This window comes from Pantherophis guttatus, chromosome 3 (assembly GCF_059756535.1).
Source record: "Pantherophis guttatus breed Tessera chromosome 3, ASM5975653v1, whole genome shotgun sequence".
Classification (NCBI taxonomy): Eukaryota; Metazoa; Chordata; class Lepidosauria; order Squamata; family Colubridae; genus Pantherophis; species Pantherophis guttatus.
In genome coordinates, this window is record NC_142065.1 from 37,521,566 (window position 1) to 37,540,778 (window position 19,213).

Consider the following 19,213-nt stretch of genomic DNA (forward strand, 5'->3'; position numbering starts at 1 on the left):
GAGTTTCTTCCTCCAAGTATTTTTAGAATATAAAGATTTATTATCAATCATATGTATATAGCCAACAAGAGCAAACAGGAATCAATAAGAACAGGTTATCCATTGCCTATCCTTGTGGTGTGACCATTGTTTTACCTACAAGGCCAGGTATGTTTGCTGGTTTTTGTTTTTGTTTCGCCCTTCTCCGGAGACTCAGGGCGGCTTACAATGTGTTAAGCAATAGCCTTCATACTTTTGTATATTTATACAAAGTCAGCTTATTGCCCCCACAATCCGGGTCCTCATTTTACCTATCTTAGAAAGGATGGAAAGCTGAGTCAACCTTGAGCCTGGTGAGATTTGAACTTGCAGTAATTGCAGGCAGCAATTTAATTGATTTAGGTTTAATTGATTAAGTAGTCCTTTTGCTGGTTGTGTGGCATAGCTGTGCTTGGATGAGATGCTTAATCTGGTGAGTTAAAAAAAAACCCAATGGCCACATACAACATGTAAAACCTGGACAATTGGACGTCAACTAACCAAGGAGAGAACCAACTTAGAACTAAGGAGAAATTTCCTGACAGAATAATTAATCAGTGGAATGACTTGCCTCTAGAAATTGTGGATGCTCCAACAGTGGAGGTTTTAAGGAAGAGATTGGACAACCATTTGTCAGAAATGATATAAGGTTTCCTACTTGATCAGGGGGTTGGATTAGAAGACAGTCAAGGTCCCTTCCAAATCTGTTATTTTGTTATTATGGCTGTTGTTATTGTTTTAGTAGCAAAGCCTTTTGTGTGAACTCAGTCCAAGTGGGCAATTTATGTTTCAGCGCTTTGTACAAATGGGTTTACTCAGTAACCAGGTTAAGCATATTGTACCAATACAGTAACTGATTTTAAAGGGGCCTTGAGGCCATCCCGTTTAAGCCATTCACCCAGTCCCATTGCTACAGTATTTGACTGGAGCTCAGAGTGAGATATTTTAATGCTTACACCATAACTGTTTTCCCTCTGGAAACGTACATGCTCATTTTGTAGGAATATTTCCCATGAAATGTTGCCCAGATGAAATAGGGGAAACAGATTTCATTGATTTCTTGAGAGAAGGCCAGGTCCTTTCCTCAAGTTGTGTCTCACCAGGAAGTTGGGACTGAAAGTAAGCCCCAGCTCCAAATGGCAAGCATATAGCAGTGCGGTTTGTCCTCTAATTGTTTAACTTTCAATTATCTTTACTCATAGACTGCACAACTCTGCTTTCTTTTGCCACCACCCCTTTGAAGTCCATTTTAAGGATTTTTTTTAAAAAAATGTGAATGAGCCTGGAATTTGTAATAAAAGTGAAACATATTAGTTGAGCTCAGTGGCAGATGCACCATGACACAAAGATAATTGAGAAATAAAGCCCTTTTCTTCCTAGAAGCTGATGCCTGATGTTTCCCATTTACACAGATATTTTACTCCACCCCCACCAGGCTAATAGCTGAATCCACATTTATACTCTTAAAGCCGTTTTTTAAATAAACAGAAGAAATTCAGAAGCATTTCATCCATCTCAGATGTGTTTGTAGGCTACATGTCACTTTTCTCAACCATTGATATAGGGATGAGTGTTAAGCGACAAAAGTAGGAAAGGAGAAAATTGGGTTACCTTATTCTTTATCAGAATAATTAAGTAACAGAAAGAAATTCCCTTGTGTAATCTTGTTTTGTAAATTCAACTTCTGTTTTTCTTATTCTTTCTTTTTGTTTCAAATCGATGGCTGGCTGTTGGGATGGCTGTTGCCAAGGTAGCAAAGGAGCTGGCTCTGAAGAAAAGATAGAGGGATGTGCAGAGAATATAAAATCAGTGAGCATGTATGACAGAGAATAAAAAGAGATGATTATGGATAATTTTCACTTTATAACATCCATTAGCTGTTTTTGAGTGCTATTTTCATTTTATGATTTGAGATGCAGTGTTTACTGAATTTTGTTAGGTTAGCATGTATAAACATAAAAATGTTTATAGGAAGTCCTAAACTTCCTTTCAGCTGGTATGATTTGAGGGAGCATTTTATTCTATTATATATTGTCATGTATTCTATAATATATGTACAATGATGAGAAAGGAAATTTCTAAATAAAAAGATAAGTGTGTTGCTGTTTTTGCTATTTAAATGCATGCTTGGAACTGGAATACTTACATACCTACATAATTCTTGTGTGCACAATTAACTTTTTACAGAAGTTTCTTAATTTGTGATGGTTATATGAGGAAGGGAATATGCATTACAAATATGACAGGGAGTTCTGATTTTAGTTTGGCTTCCTTATAGGTTGGAGATGAATAACAAATCCCACAACAATCTGCAAGAAAGATTGTCGCTCTAAACTAATTCCATTTTCATGGCTGGCAAATATGTTCACCCTGGTTTAAAAGCCCTGCAAGAATTCTTTGATTATGGGTTATAGTAACAAAAAAATATGAAAACTATTCTGTATTCTCTTTTAAGAATTTTGCTGTCCTCCATCTTTATACTGTAATCAATATGTAGAATGGATGCTATTTAGGTTGTTCAGTGAAGCTATAGTTATATCTTTTCATTCAATCAGGACTTGAAGTAAATTTTTGGTTGTATTGGCCATTCATGCCTATGGTGTTATGTATAAGAGTTTTTAATTTTTTAAAAAACGTATTTTTTTACTTAAAAACAAAAGTGAGACTTCCGACATTCAAAATTGTCCAGGCTATCATAAATTCCTCCAATATAAACCCCATAAAGTCTGTGTCCTGGTCGTAACCTCCAGGAATTTGAAAGGGGAAAGAGATATCGTATGTTTCATGGTAAACAACTGAATGATTAATTGTGTACTATCAAATCAGTGCTTGTTTTATCAGCCACGTGGATAGGCCAGCGTGATCTGTCTGCAGCATAGCCCTTCGGATTTTCCAATGGTATATCATTGGAGAATAATATAGTAATCAGGTCCATCCATCTTGCTGCTCTTTTGATCCTTTTCTCTTTCATTCTACCTTTCCCAGTATTACAGATTTCTCAAGGGAGCTGTATCTTTGCATAATGTACGCAAAATGTGGTAATTTCAACTGGTCAATTGTATCTTGAATGAAAACTCTGGATTGATTTGTTTATGATTCATTTGTTTGTTTTCTTGGCTATTCATAGTATTGTTAGGAGTTTTATCCAATCCCAAAACTCAAAACCATCAAAACTCTTTTGATCTTGTTTCTTCAGAGTCTAATTTTCACTTCCCTATAGTGTCACAGGAAAACCACCATTTCCACATTTCTGATTTTTTGGCAGTATAGACAGATAACAGCATTCAAATATCTTTTCCAGAGTCATCATTACTGTATTACAAAGTGCTAATCCATGGTTATATTTCTTGGCTGCTGGTTTCTTTAGTGTTGGTGACTGATTCTAAAAGGCAAAAGCTATTCACCACTTCTATATATTCATTGTCAATTCTGAAGTTAATTTCTTTACCTGTTGTCATTATTTTGGTTTTCTCTGCATTTAAAGTTGTCCCACTTTTTCACTCTGGTTTTTGGTTTTCATTGCTAGATTTTTCTGATCATTTCCATTTTCCGCTATTATAACAGGGTCATTAACATAAAGAAGAATATTGATGTTTCTTCTTCCAATTTAAAACTACTCTCATCGTCTTCCAATCTAGCTCCCCATATTCAGCATACAGGTTAAATTCACTAGGAATTGTTTCATTCCTTTGCTAAACTGGAGCCAGTCTATTTCACCATGTTCCATCCAGACGATAGATGCTGCCTGTGTATGGATTTCTCAAGAGTGCAGTGAAATGTTCTGGGATTCCCATTTTTCTAAAGACATTCACACTTTGACATGGTTGATTCAATCAAAGCTCTTTATACAATGCATGAAGCATATTGACTTTTCTTTTTTAGAACATTCTTTGGTTTTCTTAATTATCCCCAGGGGTGGGATTCAGCCAGTTTGGACTGATTCGGGCAAACGGATGTTAATTTTAATCTGGTTTGCCAAACTGATTGTTCCAAGGACTGGCTGACCACGCCCACCTTACCCCACCCCTCCCAGGAGTCTCCACGCAGCCTGTTTTGGATGCCAGGTAAGTGCAGAGTACGCATGGAGACTCTGGGAGGGTGAAAAACGGGCCTTGTTCCTTGACCTTTTCTATCTAGATGTCTAATCTTTGCTTGGATGATCCTAATCATTATTTTGCTAATATGCAAAATTAAGGATTTATAGGTAGTCCTTGACTTACAACCATTTGTTTAGTGACCAGAGTTAGAATGGAGCTGAAAAGAACTGACTTATGACCGTTTTCACACTTACAACTGTTGCAACATTCCCATGGTTATGTGAACAAAATTCGGATTCTTGGCAACTGGCATGTATTTATGACAATTGCAGTATCCCAGGGTCATGTGATCACCTTTGTGACCTACTTCCATACTTTTTGCAATATCACATATACATATGAAAGGAGGGATATTTGCACAATAATATTGCAATGCAAGTTTCATCCATGCCCTCCCCAGGAAACTATACTGGTATAAGACCTATTTTTTCCCATATGCTGCTTTTCAACCTAAAGCTGTTTGCATTTGCCATGGATAGTGGTTCCAGTTAACTTATTCTGCAACGTTTCTCATGACTTAATTTGGCAATTTAATTGCATAACATACCCTTGCAAAACCTGAGGTCTCTGATGAGGTCAACAACTAATGAAGAACTTCCACTTGCAGATTTAAGTCAATTAAAAATTAAAATATATGTCAGTGTTTAAATTATATATAATTAAAATGCCTAATCTAAATTCATAGCCAGTATTTTCACCCCTGGTTGGTAGGTTGGTGTTTTAGACAGACCAAGAAGAGAGTTTAAGTCAGCCTTGCCAGGCACATGCTCTTTAGATCGGCTAAAGTGGAAATTCTCATAGTCTCCAGCTGCATGGACAATTCACAATAGATGTATTTGGAAGTTATATGTAATTCATTCTAAAATATTGGCAGCCGATTTATTGACTCTTTCCCAAAGTCTTTGTAGTGTTATATAAGAATCTTATCATATTCTCCAGATGTGTTGGACTGTAATTCTTGTTACCCTTAATGATGTGTCCAGCTGGGAATTATGATAGTTGTTGTCTAAAACATCTGGGGTATATTTAGTTATGGAATACTGTCCTGTTGGCTCTGCTGTGGTTTGAAAAAGCCGATGCTTGAATTCTCTCCTGTTCATTTCCATCGCCCCTCTTTTTCTTCTCCATTCTACATAGTAATGCTCTCTAATGTGATATATCCTGTCCGTTGCCATGGCATCCTTTGTGAGGTCACCAGATAAAGCTAATTGTCCCCTCCCACAGGAAGAATAATTAGTGAAGAGAGAGAGAGAGAGAGAGGATTGTAATCAAAGCCCACTTCCCTTAGTTTGATTTAGATAAAGGAAAAGCATACAGATAGGCTCCTGTCCTTTAACTGGGAAAGAGGCAGGGAAGGCTGGTTCAGACAATTAGCCTCAGGTGGGTGGTGTGCCATTTATCCGTTGCTTATTGGCTTCAATCCAGGAGTAGCTATGGACAGATTTCTTAAAATTATCTCTTAGCCGAACAGCATGTTTACTGAATTCATCCTGATTACACTCAAAAAAATGTTTTGAGAATCTGCACATAAAGAACAATGCTTTTGGAAAAGTGGAAAGTGACAGGGAGGCTCCTGCAGCTGCTTAAAAAGGAGATGGCCCCACATACTATCCATGAGCTACAGATATAAGTAGTTGTTTTGAAGCTGGACAGCAAGTGGCCCCATCCGCTTTTTAGGCAGCTGCAAGAGCATCCCAAGGGCATGCCGTCAGTTTATCACTGAAAATCAGTGACAGGATTTGCTCTTAATGTTTAGTTGGGAAATAAGTGTTTTAAAAATATTTATTAACAACATTTACGGTATATATCAGTAAAATGTATCTGCCCTAAACATTCTATTAGTGCACCATCTAGTGGTGTCAATTTGTGATCATCCTTTCTCCTGCAGTCCCTTCTTTAGGAAACCCCTTAACTTCCATCCATAGCTGGGTCCCTATATTATGCCACCAGGAATTAGATGAGCTGTCCTAAGAGCAGATTTGACAGATTAACAGAGTTGGAAGGGACCTTAGAGGTCAACTAGCTCAAGCAGGAGACCCTACACCATTTCTGACAAATGGCAGTCCAATCTTTTCTTGAAAGTCTCAACTGATGAAGCTCAAGTGATGAAGAGCAGCAGCAGCAGCAGCAACAGACCCTGACTTCCTAGATCAAGGGTCTCAAACTCACGTCGTCACGGCAGCATCACATGACGTATCGGGACTTTCCTCCCTTCGCTAAACCAGGCGTGGGCATGGCCAGCATGTGATGCATCTGGCCTACGGGCCAGGAGTTTGACAGCCCTATCCTAGATCTTTCATTGACTATCTGGTTTCTCCATATGGATTAATCTATAGATCCCATTATAACAATAGAAGAGAATAGATCAGGGTTGAACTGTGGAGTCCTTGGTGCCCCCTGAGTTTGGAGAGCATTAAGGACTCCACTGATACCTTTATCTGCAGCAAGTGCCCTCATTGATCACCTCCAACTAACACAAACTTCGCTGCCTGAGAATGATGGCATGTATAGTCTAAAACTTTTAGAGGGTATAATGTTGGAAGAAGGTGATGGCAACACTATCAGGTCAATTAGAAACAAAACCAAAAGCATTATCTTATATTGTAGGAAATTTTTAGTGATAAAGTGTCATGAAATGTCTGACAGCAGGGTGAACTACAGTGAACTTTCGGTCCCTGCAGGTTACTGACCATTAGACCTCAGTGTCACCCCAGTGACTCATAAATGCATTCATCACTCTCAGGTGACTAGACAAAAAGTTGAGCAGGGATTTTGAGGCTGCTTGAGAAAAACATATTTAGCTGAGTTTTCTTGTTTGTTTTGTGACTCATTGAATCTGAATCTGTGTCTGGCTCATCCATCCACTATGTTAGACCAGGTGTAATAGCAAAAACAGCCAAAGCAGCAGCATAAGTTTACTTTCTGCAGCCATGTCATTTTAATCAATTTTCTTGGCATTTAGATCAAGGTCCCTAATCAATATTAGACCTGATATTGCTTGTGAAGTTTTAAGAAGCCTAAGTGCAAAAGTTACAAAATAGAAAATCATTAAGGTACTTTTTGTGCAGACGAATTTCTGTTCAAAATATAGCACAGAATTGTGCCATACTAATTAACACGTAAACAGCTTCATCCTTCAATCCTTACCTGCCTGCCCACCTGCCTGTCTGTTTGCTTGCTTGCAAAGTCAATCTTGTTTCAAAACAGCATTGAAGCAGCTTTCCTTTTTCACATTTCTCTATAAGTATTACATATGGTTTATCCTTCCATGGCATTGCATTACATGTATCCCTGCCTCCAACTTTGTATAATTGGATGCTAATAGTGGAGGTATGGAAGTATTTAATATACAGACATCTCAATAAAATATTAAGATTGAATCCACATTTAAGGGGGAGTAGAGGAACCCAAGATGGGACTACTGTCAATTTCCATGCTGTATAGTGTCATACGTATTGGACAAGAAAATAAAGTGTAGAAAAGTTTATTTTTATAGTATATAGCTCTGTTCTAAATACTATTCCCTGCCATCTAACGAATGATAGTCCTTTACTCTGTCTTCAAAATCTTCAGTGTTTGCCAAGAAAATTGCAGCATCTGCAAATAGTGATTATTCCATTGTTCAATCTGTATATTATAATCAAAGATTTTAGCATCTTTGCTAAACATCCATTTAGCACAAATATCCACCTCACCCAAATCTCAGGTTGTATCTTTCTAACCCTGAGATCCTTCTATTTCTTAGAAGCACCCATTCACACATCCAAACCAAACAACATGCTGCAAAATACAATTTCAAATAAGATAGACCAGCGGCAGAGCGGATTGCTGAGTCTCAATACACTGAGCTTGCATGAAGCGAACTGGTGGTAACACTGGTCAAAACTCACCACTGATACAGTTGTCCTCCACTTACAACAAGTCACTGAGCGTATATTCAGTTACAAAAGATCCTGAAAAAAATCACTCAGATTTGAAGTTCCAGCCTCTGCTTCCTTGCCATCTATGGTCACGTGACTACATTTTGGGTGCTCAGCATTTATGCACATTTGCTACATCTTGAAGTCATGAGATCACAATTTAGGATATTTAGGACATTATTGCCAGAAAGTAGTTTCCGGCAAAAAAAACCATCCCATAGCGAACAATAGGTTCACTTAATGACCTCATTAAGGTCACTTTATGACCACTGTGTTCTCTTAACTACCCTGGTAAAAAAGATCATAAAATTGGATGTAGTCATGTGGTGACCTGTTTAATGACTGTCATGACTTACAATTGAAATTGTGGGCTCAATTTTAGTCATAAGGACTACCTTAAGAACTACCAGTTATTTTTAAAATCTTTATTCCCACAATTGTTCCATCTTGTCTCTTACCTCACTGCAATATTTCAAAGACTAAAATAAACAAGAGAGGAGAGAGTGGGCATTTCTGTCTTCTTCTTTTTGTATCTCATGGGGTTTTGTTAGATCTCTATTAACAATTATTTGTGCTTTCTGTGAACTATAAATTGATCTTACCCATTGTATAATTTCATTCCAAAATTCACATTTACCAAAAGCTTGAATAAGAAAGCCCAGTTCAAGTTGCCAGAGGCCTTCTCTGTAAGAAAATCAATACAGCTTCTTTTATATTATGTAGCTCCCAATATTCTAAAATGTCCAACAATCGTAGTTTTCAGCGGTTATGCAAATTTATGAAGTATTTTTTTGTTTTGCATTGTGTATGTAAGGGTGCTTTTATGGATTTATTGGCCTAAAATTATTTTCGGTCCTGGATAAAGGAAGTTCTCCACTTCCGTTGTTGGGTTGTATATTTGTTAATGGAGCCAAAGCCTTACACTTTGCTGTGTGAACTTTTGGAGAAAGGAATAACCCACTATCTGTTTCTTACATTATAACTTGCATGAAATCTAGTGGTTTTAAACAGGTCTGGGAAGAAGTGAAACACACTTTGTGGGGAGGGGATTTAAAAGCAAAATCATCTCTCTTTCTCTCCTCTCCCCCAGCCTATATTCTTTTTCTGAACATTTAAAATTTTGTCCCTGGCCTTTATTGTCACGTTATTGGAGTGACTTCAAAAAGGAAACTGAAAACCTTCTAATCTATAGGACAGGCAGAGCATTCTGTTCTGATTTGCCAAGTGAAAAAGTTCTGCTTCTGAAGGACTCTTAGAAAGAAAAGCCAAATTGCACGTATCTTGTTACTATATTTCACAGTTTAGAAAAAGCTGGCATCAAATACTTCACACAGAGAGACAAGTATTAATCTAGAACAGACATTTTATGCCCTGTTCTGCCCTAGAGATAGTATTTGAGATCAAGATGAGACATTGCATTTAGAGTTGCTGAGCGTCAGGCAGCATATAAATTTAATAAATTAAATTAAATTGCTTCAGGCATGAAAAAATTCCAATAAAAGATTCTTTTTTAGGGTTTGGGGTGAAAAAAAGTAGACACGAGGACACCTTTACAGGCCTCCTAAATTATTTCTAGAATTTCTCTAGGCAGGAATGTTGACCATTCTTCCTTATTGAATTAAAGTGCTACCTATATATCCTACAGTTGGCAAAAAACAATGTTGCCAAAAATATTGCTGTCCTTGTTGCAGGTCTTACTTTGTATCCTTTGTCTCTCTTCTGAAGATCTCACAACTAATTGTGTCACAAACATGCCCTGGTAACATATCTCTCTCTCTCTCTCTCTCTCTCTCTCTCTCTCTCTCTCTCTCTCTCTCTCTCTCTCTCTCTCTCTCTCTCTCTCTCTCTCTCTCTCTCTCTCTCTCTCTCTCTCTCTCTCTATATATATATATATATATATATATATTTATAATATATATATTTCTGTGATGACACTATGATATTCTCATCTTGTCCCCAGCCCATGAGTGAGACTGGTTGGTGTTAACAAGTTGTAACTAGTGTTAAAGTATTATTTCCTCTCTTGTTTCAAAATCACCCAAGGTCACCAGCAAGGTGTGTAAAAAAAAACCAAACACTTGCAGGCAAGTGAGGTAGATGGCAGTGACCGGAAATAGAGGCAGGAATGACAAATTTCATGCTGATGTAGGATTTTTTTATTTTTTTATTTTTTTTGCTGATTCAAAGATGGTGAAACTCCATAACGGAGAAAGAACCTGAATCACTAACTAACTAATATGAGGAGAGTCATATTTCTCAGCTAGTTACTTCTCTCTGCCAATCCTCCAACTCCATTCCAAGGTAAAACAATAAAAAAAATATATAAAGAGGGATAGAGGAATACTCTCAGATACAAATTCCTCAGAGCAGGGGTCTCCAACCTTGGCAACTTTACGACTTGTGGACTTCAACTCCCAGAATTCCTCAGCCAGCTTTGCTAAAATGGTCTAAACAGATTTAAGGCAGTCTATCAAAGATGCTTTAATAACTCATTGGTTTTTCAAGTCCATAAAACACATTATTTTAGAACTCTTCTTTTAGTGCAGGTTATTGTGGAATCCACTGTTTCCAAAGCTACAGTGTATAATAAATCTTCATTTCTCTTGGAGAGAAATGTGAGATTAGAATTCTCTTAAATACTGAGGTAATCAAGTTCTTGTACAATGCCTGAACAATGGCAGCTATAAGAATAATTTTGAAATTATCTTTTTTCTATAGAACTAGTACCTCTGCAACAGCCTTCTCCTGCCAGGTGTCTCTATCTTCTTTCTGTGTGGTCATTTGATAGGCTCTCTGGGGAAAAAGGGAATTGCAGTCTAATGTATCTAGAGGACATTTAGTGGGGAAGCCTCTAAACCCACCAATTGCCCTCGTATTATAGCTATATCCTTGGTAACCCCAAAAGGTAGGGATATTATGCAGAACATGAATCCTGGAACTCTTCCCAATATAGCTTTAATAATAGCTGTGGTATGATTCAATTGACCTCAGTGGAGGAGGAAGTGGGTTTACAGTAGAGGACTTAGTAAGATTTTTACCCAATCTCTCCAGGGGTGAAATCCATTTTTTTTTACTACCGGTTCTGTGGGCATGGCTTGGTGGGTGTGGTGTGGCTTGGTGGACATGGCAGGGGAAGGATACTGCAAAATCTCCATTCCCTCCCCACTCCTGGGGCCAGCCAGAGGTGGTATTTGCCAGTTCTCCGAACTACTCAAAATTTCTGCTACCAGTTCTCCAGAACCTGTCAGAACCTGCTGGATTTCACCCCTGAATCTCTCATAGGGAAGCTTTAGTCTGGATTTTTTTTTCTTTGCAGCTCCTGATTAGATATGGCCCATTTTTGTATTAAAACTCTCTCTTCCCAGCTTTTATGCCCCCTCATGCCCCCTCTCCAGAACCTGTCAGAACCTGCTGGATTTCACCCCTGAATCTCTCATAGGGAAGCTTTAGTCTGGATTTTTTTTTTCTTTGCAGCTCCTGATTAGATATGGCCCATTTTTGTATTAAAACTCTCTCTTCCCAGCTTTTATGCCCCCTCATTCTGTTCGGGTTTTGGACAGAGTTCTGATTTATGTATTACATATTTTCCATCCAACTTTCTATTTGCTTATGATATATGTGTTAAGGTTATGATGATGGTGATATAAATCCAAGGATCAGTAAGAAAACAATAGAAATATTCCCTTTTAAGCCTTCACTTGTAGTCTTAGTCCTAGGAGCACATTCATTCTATAGAAATGTACTGTACATATACCCAATATTTACTTACTTTTAATTTGATTATTTTTTATCCCATTCTCTCATATCTAACAGAACTCACATTAACATATACACTATTAACATATAACATATCCAAATGTAAAATATAAAGTTATCTAGCCTAATCTGAATCTTGTTTTTATCCCCGTAGTTATTGCTTCTGATCTGCTATATCTGTTCCTCCTTCTGTGATATTCTCTAGACACTTCTCTTCGAAATGTGAATTTTTGTTTATCTCTCAAGTTAGTTCAGATCAACTCTCTCCAGAACCATATTCAGAGGCCCATCTGTAATGATTCTGCACTTTTTCCCCATGTACAACAGACCAATATCAGATTTGTCTTGAAGATAATTTCATCAGATGAGACACTGGTTAAACTGCCCATTAGTGAGTTGGGATAAATTAATGAAAACAGGGATATTAGGAGATAAGGTGTATCTGTAAAATTAACTTCATACTATGGCTCCCTAACAGTTTAGACAGAGTGTACAAAGTGGCTGTTCACGATTCCTACTCAGACTGATAAGGAATGCATGTCCCAAACGTAAAGTATTCTGAACACCGAGAGCAGAAATGAAACCCAGAACAGCCTATGAGTAACATGGATGAGACATTAAAAGCCCCAAGTCACTGTCTATCCATGCAGAGATAAGAAGCCTACCTCATGTTATGTTAGTTGTTTTGGGATTTGAGGGCAGGCTTTGGTTGACCAATAACGCAGCAGTGACTCAGGACTGAGCAATTACTTCCTTTCCTAGTATTTTGTTTGATAGATATCTAAGTTGATCTGTTGAGTCTTGCCTGGGTTTATGTCATCAGATTGAGCTGTTTACTTAATAGCAGGATTCCTGAGGGTATTCCTTTCTTAAAATGGATAGCCGACTTTGAGTATTTCTTTTTCTGCCAATCCAAGAGAAAATACAGGAATTGTCTTGAAAAACCAATACAATTATGTTTTGTTGTAAATTTTGCAGCTTTTGCAATTGTTCTTTCTTCAGGTCAGTATTGCTAGAAGAGTTGTGTGTACAAAAATTGCAAACTTGTGAGTATTGATTTGCAAAGGTGCTTCATTGAAATCAATGACTTTACCAAATAAATATTTTTAAAGCAGTATTCTACCATAAACAGTTAAAGACAAACTTTTATCATATTTATTAATTTTTATTGTTAAAATAATACTGCTACCATCACTTTTAAAGTCACCTCACATTGACTACTTATAATACTTGGCAGTTATGTAGGCCTTTGGAGTAGTCAAAATATTTCACATAGATCATCTCACAAGAAATCTAGGAGACCGATATCTTTATCTATCATTGGAGAAGGTTCTTTGCCCAAGTCCAAGTGTCTGTTTCTTTGTTCTCTGACAGAACAAGATTTGAACTGCAGACTTGAGTTTTCAGTCTCTTTGTCACTAGGACACCTGCAGTTCTTAGTATGTGTGGAATATTTGTTAGACAATCAATCACTTCTCCTTTTATTATCAGTAACTAATGGCCTATTTCAATTGAAATTCTGCTTATTACTGGTTAACATCTAGCAGTATGAAATCAAGTTGGTTCGTGGATCTTCTCCTTCTTCAGGAATCTGCCAACCATTGAGCTCAGCAGGAGAATCTTTTCTGAATATTGTTGTTCTGTGTGGAATATGGACTTTATGACCATGGAGAAGAACCTTCTGGCCCTTTCTTAAATGACTTAATTGGTTTTCTGTCATTGGTTTTGTTTTGATTGGCATTTGCTTATCTTTTGAATCATTTTCTTCATTGATTCTGTATTTCTTTAAACATCACTGTTTTTAAATCGCCTTGTTGAATAAAATGTTTAACAGTAGCTGCTTCGAGACAGTATACAGCAAAATATTAATTATTGAATGAATGAATGAGCAAACTGATTCAGCACACACAATACCTGCAAACTACCCATCATAGACTTTACTCATAATTTCCATTTAGCTGACGAGGGGGGAAACTGTGGATTAGTGCAGACTGTACATTTTCCTTGGGTAAATTATATTCCAAATTGTTTGCAGTATGCTGCCATTTTTCTACACATGCTTCACATTCAACCTGAATATGGAACCTAACATACACGGCAAACTGCTGTCCAGTGTGAGATATTCATTAGCAAAAATTATAATCTTTTACACAGGTCTTTCAGAAATGAGTTTAATTGGAATCACCATACTATTAGAGCAGCAGCCTGAAGCCATATAGAGAAAGATTATGTAATTACATGGGAAAGGCAGTTTTTCTCCAAGTTAGGCACTGAGGAGTTTGCATTTGTGCATTCTTTTTCTCAACTTGCCACTGAATGTTTCTGGTTATCTTTTTATTTATTTATATCCACCCTTTATTATTTTTTTACAAGGCATATCAACACGTCTTGCTCCTCCTACTTTCCCCATAACAACAACCCTGTGAGGTGGGTTGGGCTGAGAGTGAGAGTGACAGGCCCAAAGTCACCTAGTTGGCTTTGGTGGCTATAAGACAGAACTTGAATTCACCATCTCCTACTTTTTAGCCTGATGCCTTAACCACTAAACCAAACCGACTCCATCATTGAGCCTTTCATACATAGCTTGTAAGGCCTTAGTAGGCATGTAAAATATTATTCAAATTTGAACATATAAGTGCATCAGGATTAGATCAGATCCAGCTGATCTAAGGAATATAAGAAGGAACCATAAAATATATGGAAAGGCGTTGGTTTCTAGTAAGGCGAATGGATATTCTGAAGGTGGCCTAAATTACTTTAAACAAACCTTTCTATTAGTGCCAAATGCTAAGATTCTTTCTTGGAAAGGGCCATTTGCCACTGGAAGGGGTGGAAAAGAAGACAGAGGAGGAGGCCCTAAATGGCTTCAGGGCACGAGCCTGTTTTGCACGGCTCGCTTCTCCGACAACGGCCCGTTCACCGCGTACGCCCGATGAGGATTCGCCGAGCCCACCCCCCCTACCCCCTTGCAGCGAGTCCTTTCTACCGCAGGCAGCTAGCTCTCGTTAGTGCGCGCGCACGCGTACTTATTCCTATGTGGACACACACGCGCACACCCCCTCACGCACAATTACCCACGCCTCCTTTTCGCAGAACCAAAAATAGCCTCGCGCGCTTATTTCGCCCACTCCCCCCCAGCCACCCACTCCCCGCTCCATTCTCTTTCTCTTCCCAGCCAGCCAGGAGCATCTTGCGGGCGGGCAGGAAAGGCCTTTTTGTGTGTGTGTGTGTGCGTGCGCGTGTGTGCCTTCGTCCCCTTCCTTCTCTTCGGCGGCGCTGGAAGAGAGAGAGAGAGAGAAAGGAGGGGCCGTGCGCTCTTGCGCCTCTGTGAGCGCGCCGGGGCGGGGAAGGTGGCACCGGCTGCTTTGATAGCGTGTCTCTTTTTCTGTTTTATCCTACCACTACCACCACCTCCTCCTCTTCCTCCTCCTCCTCCTCTTCCTCCTCCTCCCGTCTTTCCTTTCTTTCGCCTTCCTCCCCACCCGTTTTCTCCCTCCTTCCCGTTCCTCCCCTTCTTTCATTCTTTCTTCTCCCTCCGTGCTTCAGAAGCTGGGCTTTTAAATGGTTTCCTCGCGGCGGGCGGGAAGAAGATGCTCGGTAGCAGCGGCGGCGGAGGCAACCACCACGTCAGGAGTCTGCAGCAGGACGCGGAGCTGAACGGCGAGGAAGGGCCGGAGGAGCTGAAGGGCTTCAAGAAGGCGGCGTCCGAGGGGAGCAAGGCCATGATGCAGAAGCGCGCCAACCCCAAAGGCCCCGCCGGGGTGGCGCCCAAGACGGCTGAGCTGAAGGTCTTCAAGTCGGACAGCGTGGAGGCTCGGCTGCCGGTGGCCTCGAACCTGCGCAAGCAGAAGTCCCTCACCAACCTGTCCTTCCTGACCGACAGCGAGAAGAAGATGCAGCTCTACGAGCCCAAGTGGAGCGACGACATGGCCAAGGCGGCCAAAGGCTTCGGGGGCCGCAGCCTCAAAGGCGGCAAGCAGGCGCCCTCGCTCATGTCCAAGAACCTCTCCCGGTCCGAGCACTCGCTCTTTCAGGCTAAGTTGGCCCCGGCCACCAGCAACAAACCGCCGCTGGCGCCGCTGCCTTCCAACCTGGGCAAGCCCAGCCGCATCCCGCGGGGGCCTTACGCCGAAGTCAAACCGCTCAGCAAAGCCCCCGAGGCCGGCAGCGGCGACGACCCCAAGTCGGACGACGAGATCCTCTCCAATAAGGGCAAGACGGCGCAGCAGAAGCAGCCCCAGCAGCCGCCGCAAACGGCCACTCAGCCGGCCGGGAAGGGGGCACCGACGGAGGAGAAGGCTTTCCTGAAGGTGGATCCCGAACTGGTAGTCACCGTGCTGGGCGACCTGGAGCAGCTGCTCTTCAGCCAGATGCTCGGTGAGTCAGCCCGTCCCCTTCCTTCCCGTGGGGATCTCCCTTGCTGGTGAAGGTTATTGGGGCTTTTGAGCAAGGGAGGCACCGCTCCTTCGGAAGGCGAGGCTGTATGGGGGAGCCTGCGGGACTTCGGAGGTGAACTCCCCCATTGGTTTCCTACTCTCGGTATACACCGCAGCTGTTTGGTGCCCGGTGGCATTGAGTCTTCCAGGGAGCCAGGGACTTTGAGGCTTAGAAAGAGCAAGTACCACTCCAAAGAAAGGGATATCCTGGGTATGCCATTTCAGTTTGGTCATTTTCCAGCTGTCAGCACTCTTGGCTGGTTTCCTGCCATCTTCATTATGCATTCATTCTTGTTTTGTTCCTGGAGAGTGGATGCTTTTTCCAGGGGAAAGTGGAATCATTTCTAACCTGACCTCATTGGCAGGTTTGAGCTAAAATGTGTTGGGTTTTTTTTTTTTTTTTAGGCAAAAATGTAAAACGGGTAGTTGAAATGGCCGTAAAGAATATAAATTATTTTGACACCCCCCCCCACCCCCTCATGGTTCAGACAAGTCAAGGAAAGGATAAGAGGCAGAAACCGTGTTTCCTCTTTCAGGCAATTAAGCAGAGCAGGGTGAACAAGCAAAGAAAAATGGTAAAAAATGGGGCAAATCTAGACCCAGAGTTTAGCAGAACGGGGTATATTTGAGTAGAGAGGGATTAGTTTGCAGGGGCAAGGCAGATAGAACCCATGCTAAAATGGATGGCTCCCCATTTGTTCAGCTGGGTAGAAAGGGCCCTTCTCTGTGTTTGCAATTATGTCATGGTAGCATTCTAATCGTTCTGCAGGCAGTTTATGGGCACGTTCTATGGGAAGGGGGGAGAGAGGTACAGCTACTGTGACTGCTATATGAGCAACCATTCACAACGCTGGAAAAGCACAAATGGTGAGATGCAGCAGGCTGTTTTTTGTAATTTCCTATAGACAAATGTGCCCCTACGGTTTAGCAGATGTGCTTGGACGTTCTGTAAGTCATTACTGCTCTCTGATTGAGGCTGGTGGCAGAGGGGAGTGGTCACTAGCATCTCTACACCAGCTGCAGTTGAAAGTGGGGGCACACGGCTGAAGGGAGGGAGGGATGGGCTGATGCATCCTTGAACAGACTGAGAAGAATGGACTCTTGTTTGGTTACTAAGGTGATCTGCAAAGGAACAGTGTTGCTGCCGTTGCTACTTTCTCCACCTGGAATTTCTCTGAGACATCCGCCCAGGAATGGCTGCTTTGCAAATGCTGTACGCTTAGCATAGAGAGAGAATAAATAGCAGTACTGCCTAAGTACCAACAGTTTGGTTTCTATGCAACGGCTTGGCTCATAATGATCCATCACTAAGGAATACAAAATTCTCTTCTCCCCACCCCATAAATACTGTTGTCTAACTGATCTGTATGCAGAAGGGAGAGAATACAAACAGGGACATCTACATTTAGGAGCAGGAGATTTGGGAGGATGTCTAAAATACTGGGATTGGTGCTCTTAAACTGCAATCCTGCATACTTAGTTTTCCATAAGCGTATGGAATCCTGCTGTAAAAAATTTAGGATTATCTGTCTGCATTCTCCTGGGTCATGTGCTGTCTGTATCTTAAAAAATTACCACACCCTTTGGATTGACTAGCAACTGTTGCTACTATTTGAACTATTCAGAGAACACGATTTGTGGTATCAATAGCATTAGAATTTGGGGTAATAGACTAGGACCAGGAGTAGGAGGAAAAAAGACTGCAGTAGCCCAACTAGAAATATCTATATGAGAAAGGAATCTGGAATTAGGAGCAAGCTATGAAAGTTGAGAAGTCTATTGCTGGAATAACTGAAAAACACAGATTTAGGATTCTTATGTTACGGTATGTTATAATGTGAAAAGGATATGTCTGGGACACTAGCATTTTGGCAGAGGCTGTTTCTGAAAACAGAATAATAAAAGATGACATAAAATAAGTGTTATTAGAAAGAGTCCTAATTTGAGGGCCTAGCTAGCACATAAGTTTGCATGGAAAAAGTCCTGAGGTCAGTCTTTCAAATTCTTTAAAATTAGGACAAATCTACTGGAAACTCTGGAGTGCTGCTGCCTCAGTATAGGTAGTTCAGAGCCAGTTAGCTTGGTATTCAAGATCCATTCTCCCTCATTCCAGAGTAAGGAGAGACTGAGTAAGGAATGTAAGGTGTAGTACTTAAGGAAACTGTGAGTTGTTCCCTCTCAACCTAACCCACCTCACAAAATAGGGAAAAATAGGATGAGGAAGGATTATTACATATGTTTGCTACCTTGAATTACTTATAAGTAATAAAGGTGGGATAAAAATAAAAAAAGTGAAATAATGGATTTAAGTTACTGGAAGGCCACTTCTGACTGAATGTTAGAAAAAATGTCTACCACTTTGGCTATTTTAATGAAGGAGTCAGTTATATCGAGTGATGGTATATTTGTCTTTACTGGATGTGTTAAGCAGATGGTACACAGCCTTCTCTGAGGGATGCTTTAAGATGAATTATTATACTGAGAAAGGAATTGGATGATGGCCTAAGTGGCACCTTCTAGTCTTGCATTTCTGTGAGTATGGAAAGGATGTCTGATTTTTCAATTTGATACTATGTGATGTGGCTATCAATTTGGTTGGCTTCAAAAAAAAAAGGGTTGGACCAATTCATGGAAGTCGTGGGAATCCATGGCTATTAGCCTTGATGGCAGTATGATTGCCTCTGAACGCCATCTGCTGAGAAACTGTTGGGTTTCCTTGTGCAGCTTGTTGGCTACTGTGAGAATAGACTGCAGGATTAGATGGACCAGGAGTTTGATCCAGAAGAGCACAGCTTATGTTGTTCTAAACAAAGATCGTTATGTAGAAAAACAATGAGTACATTGGATATATTCTGTTATGTTTGAAGATGATATGAACTCAATAATGGCAATTCAAGTGCTTCTGAATCATTGTATTTATGTAGAAAAAACTGTACAAAATAACATTGAATATTCAAGAATGTTACTAAAGATGGGTAACATTGCA

The 19,213-nt window shown here is 40.2% G+C and overlaps 1 protein-coding gene across 7 annotated transcripts in view; it reads left to right on the forward strand.

Moving 5' to 3' along the window:
• Nucleotides 1-19,213, forward strand: part of NAV1 (neuron navigator 1) — a 256,933-nt gene that overhangs the window by 72,373 nt on the left and 165,347 nt on the right. For 4 of the 7 annotated variants that reach the window (XM_034414203.3, XM_034414204.3, XM_034414205.3 and 1 more), the window contains exon 4: nt 15,338-16,168. The exons of 2 other annotated variants lie outside the window; for them this stretch is intronic. In XM_034414203.3, the coding sequence (XP_034270094.2) occupies nt 15,338-16,168 (831 nt within the window). Of the gene's footprint in view, nt 1-14,926; nt 16,169-19,213 lie in introns of those variants that run through there. One more of the 7 variants, XM_087889299.1, reaches the window with a different exon arrangement.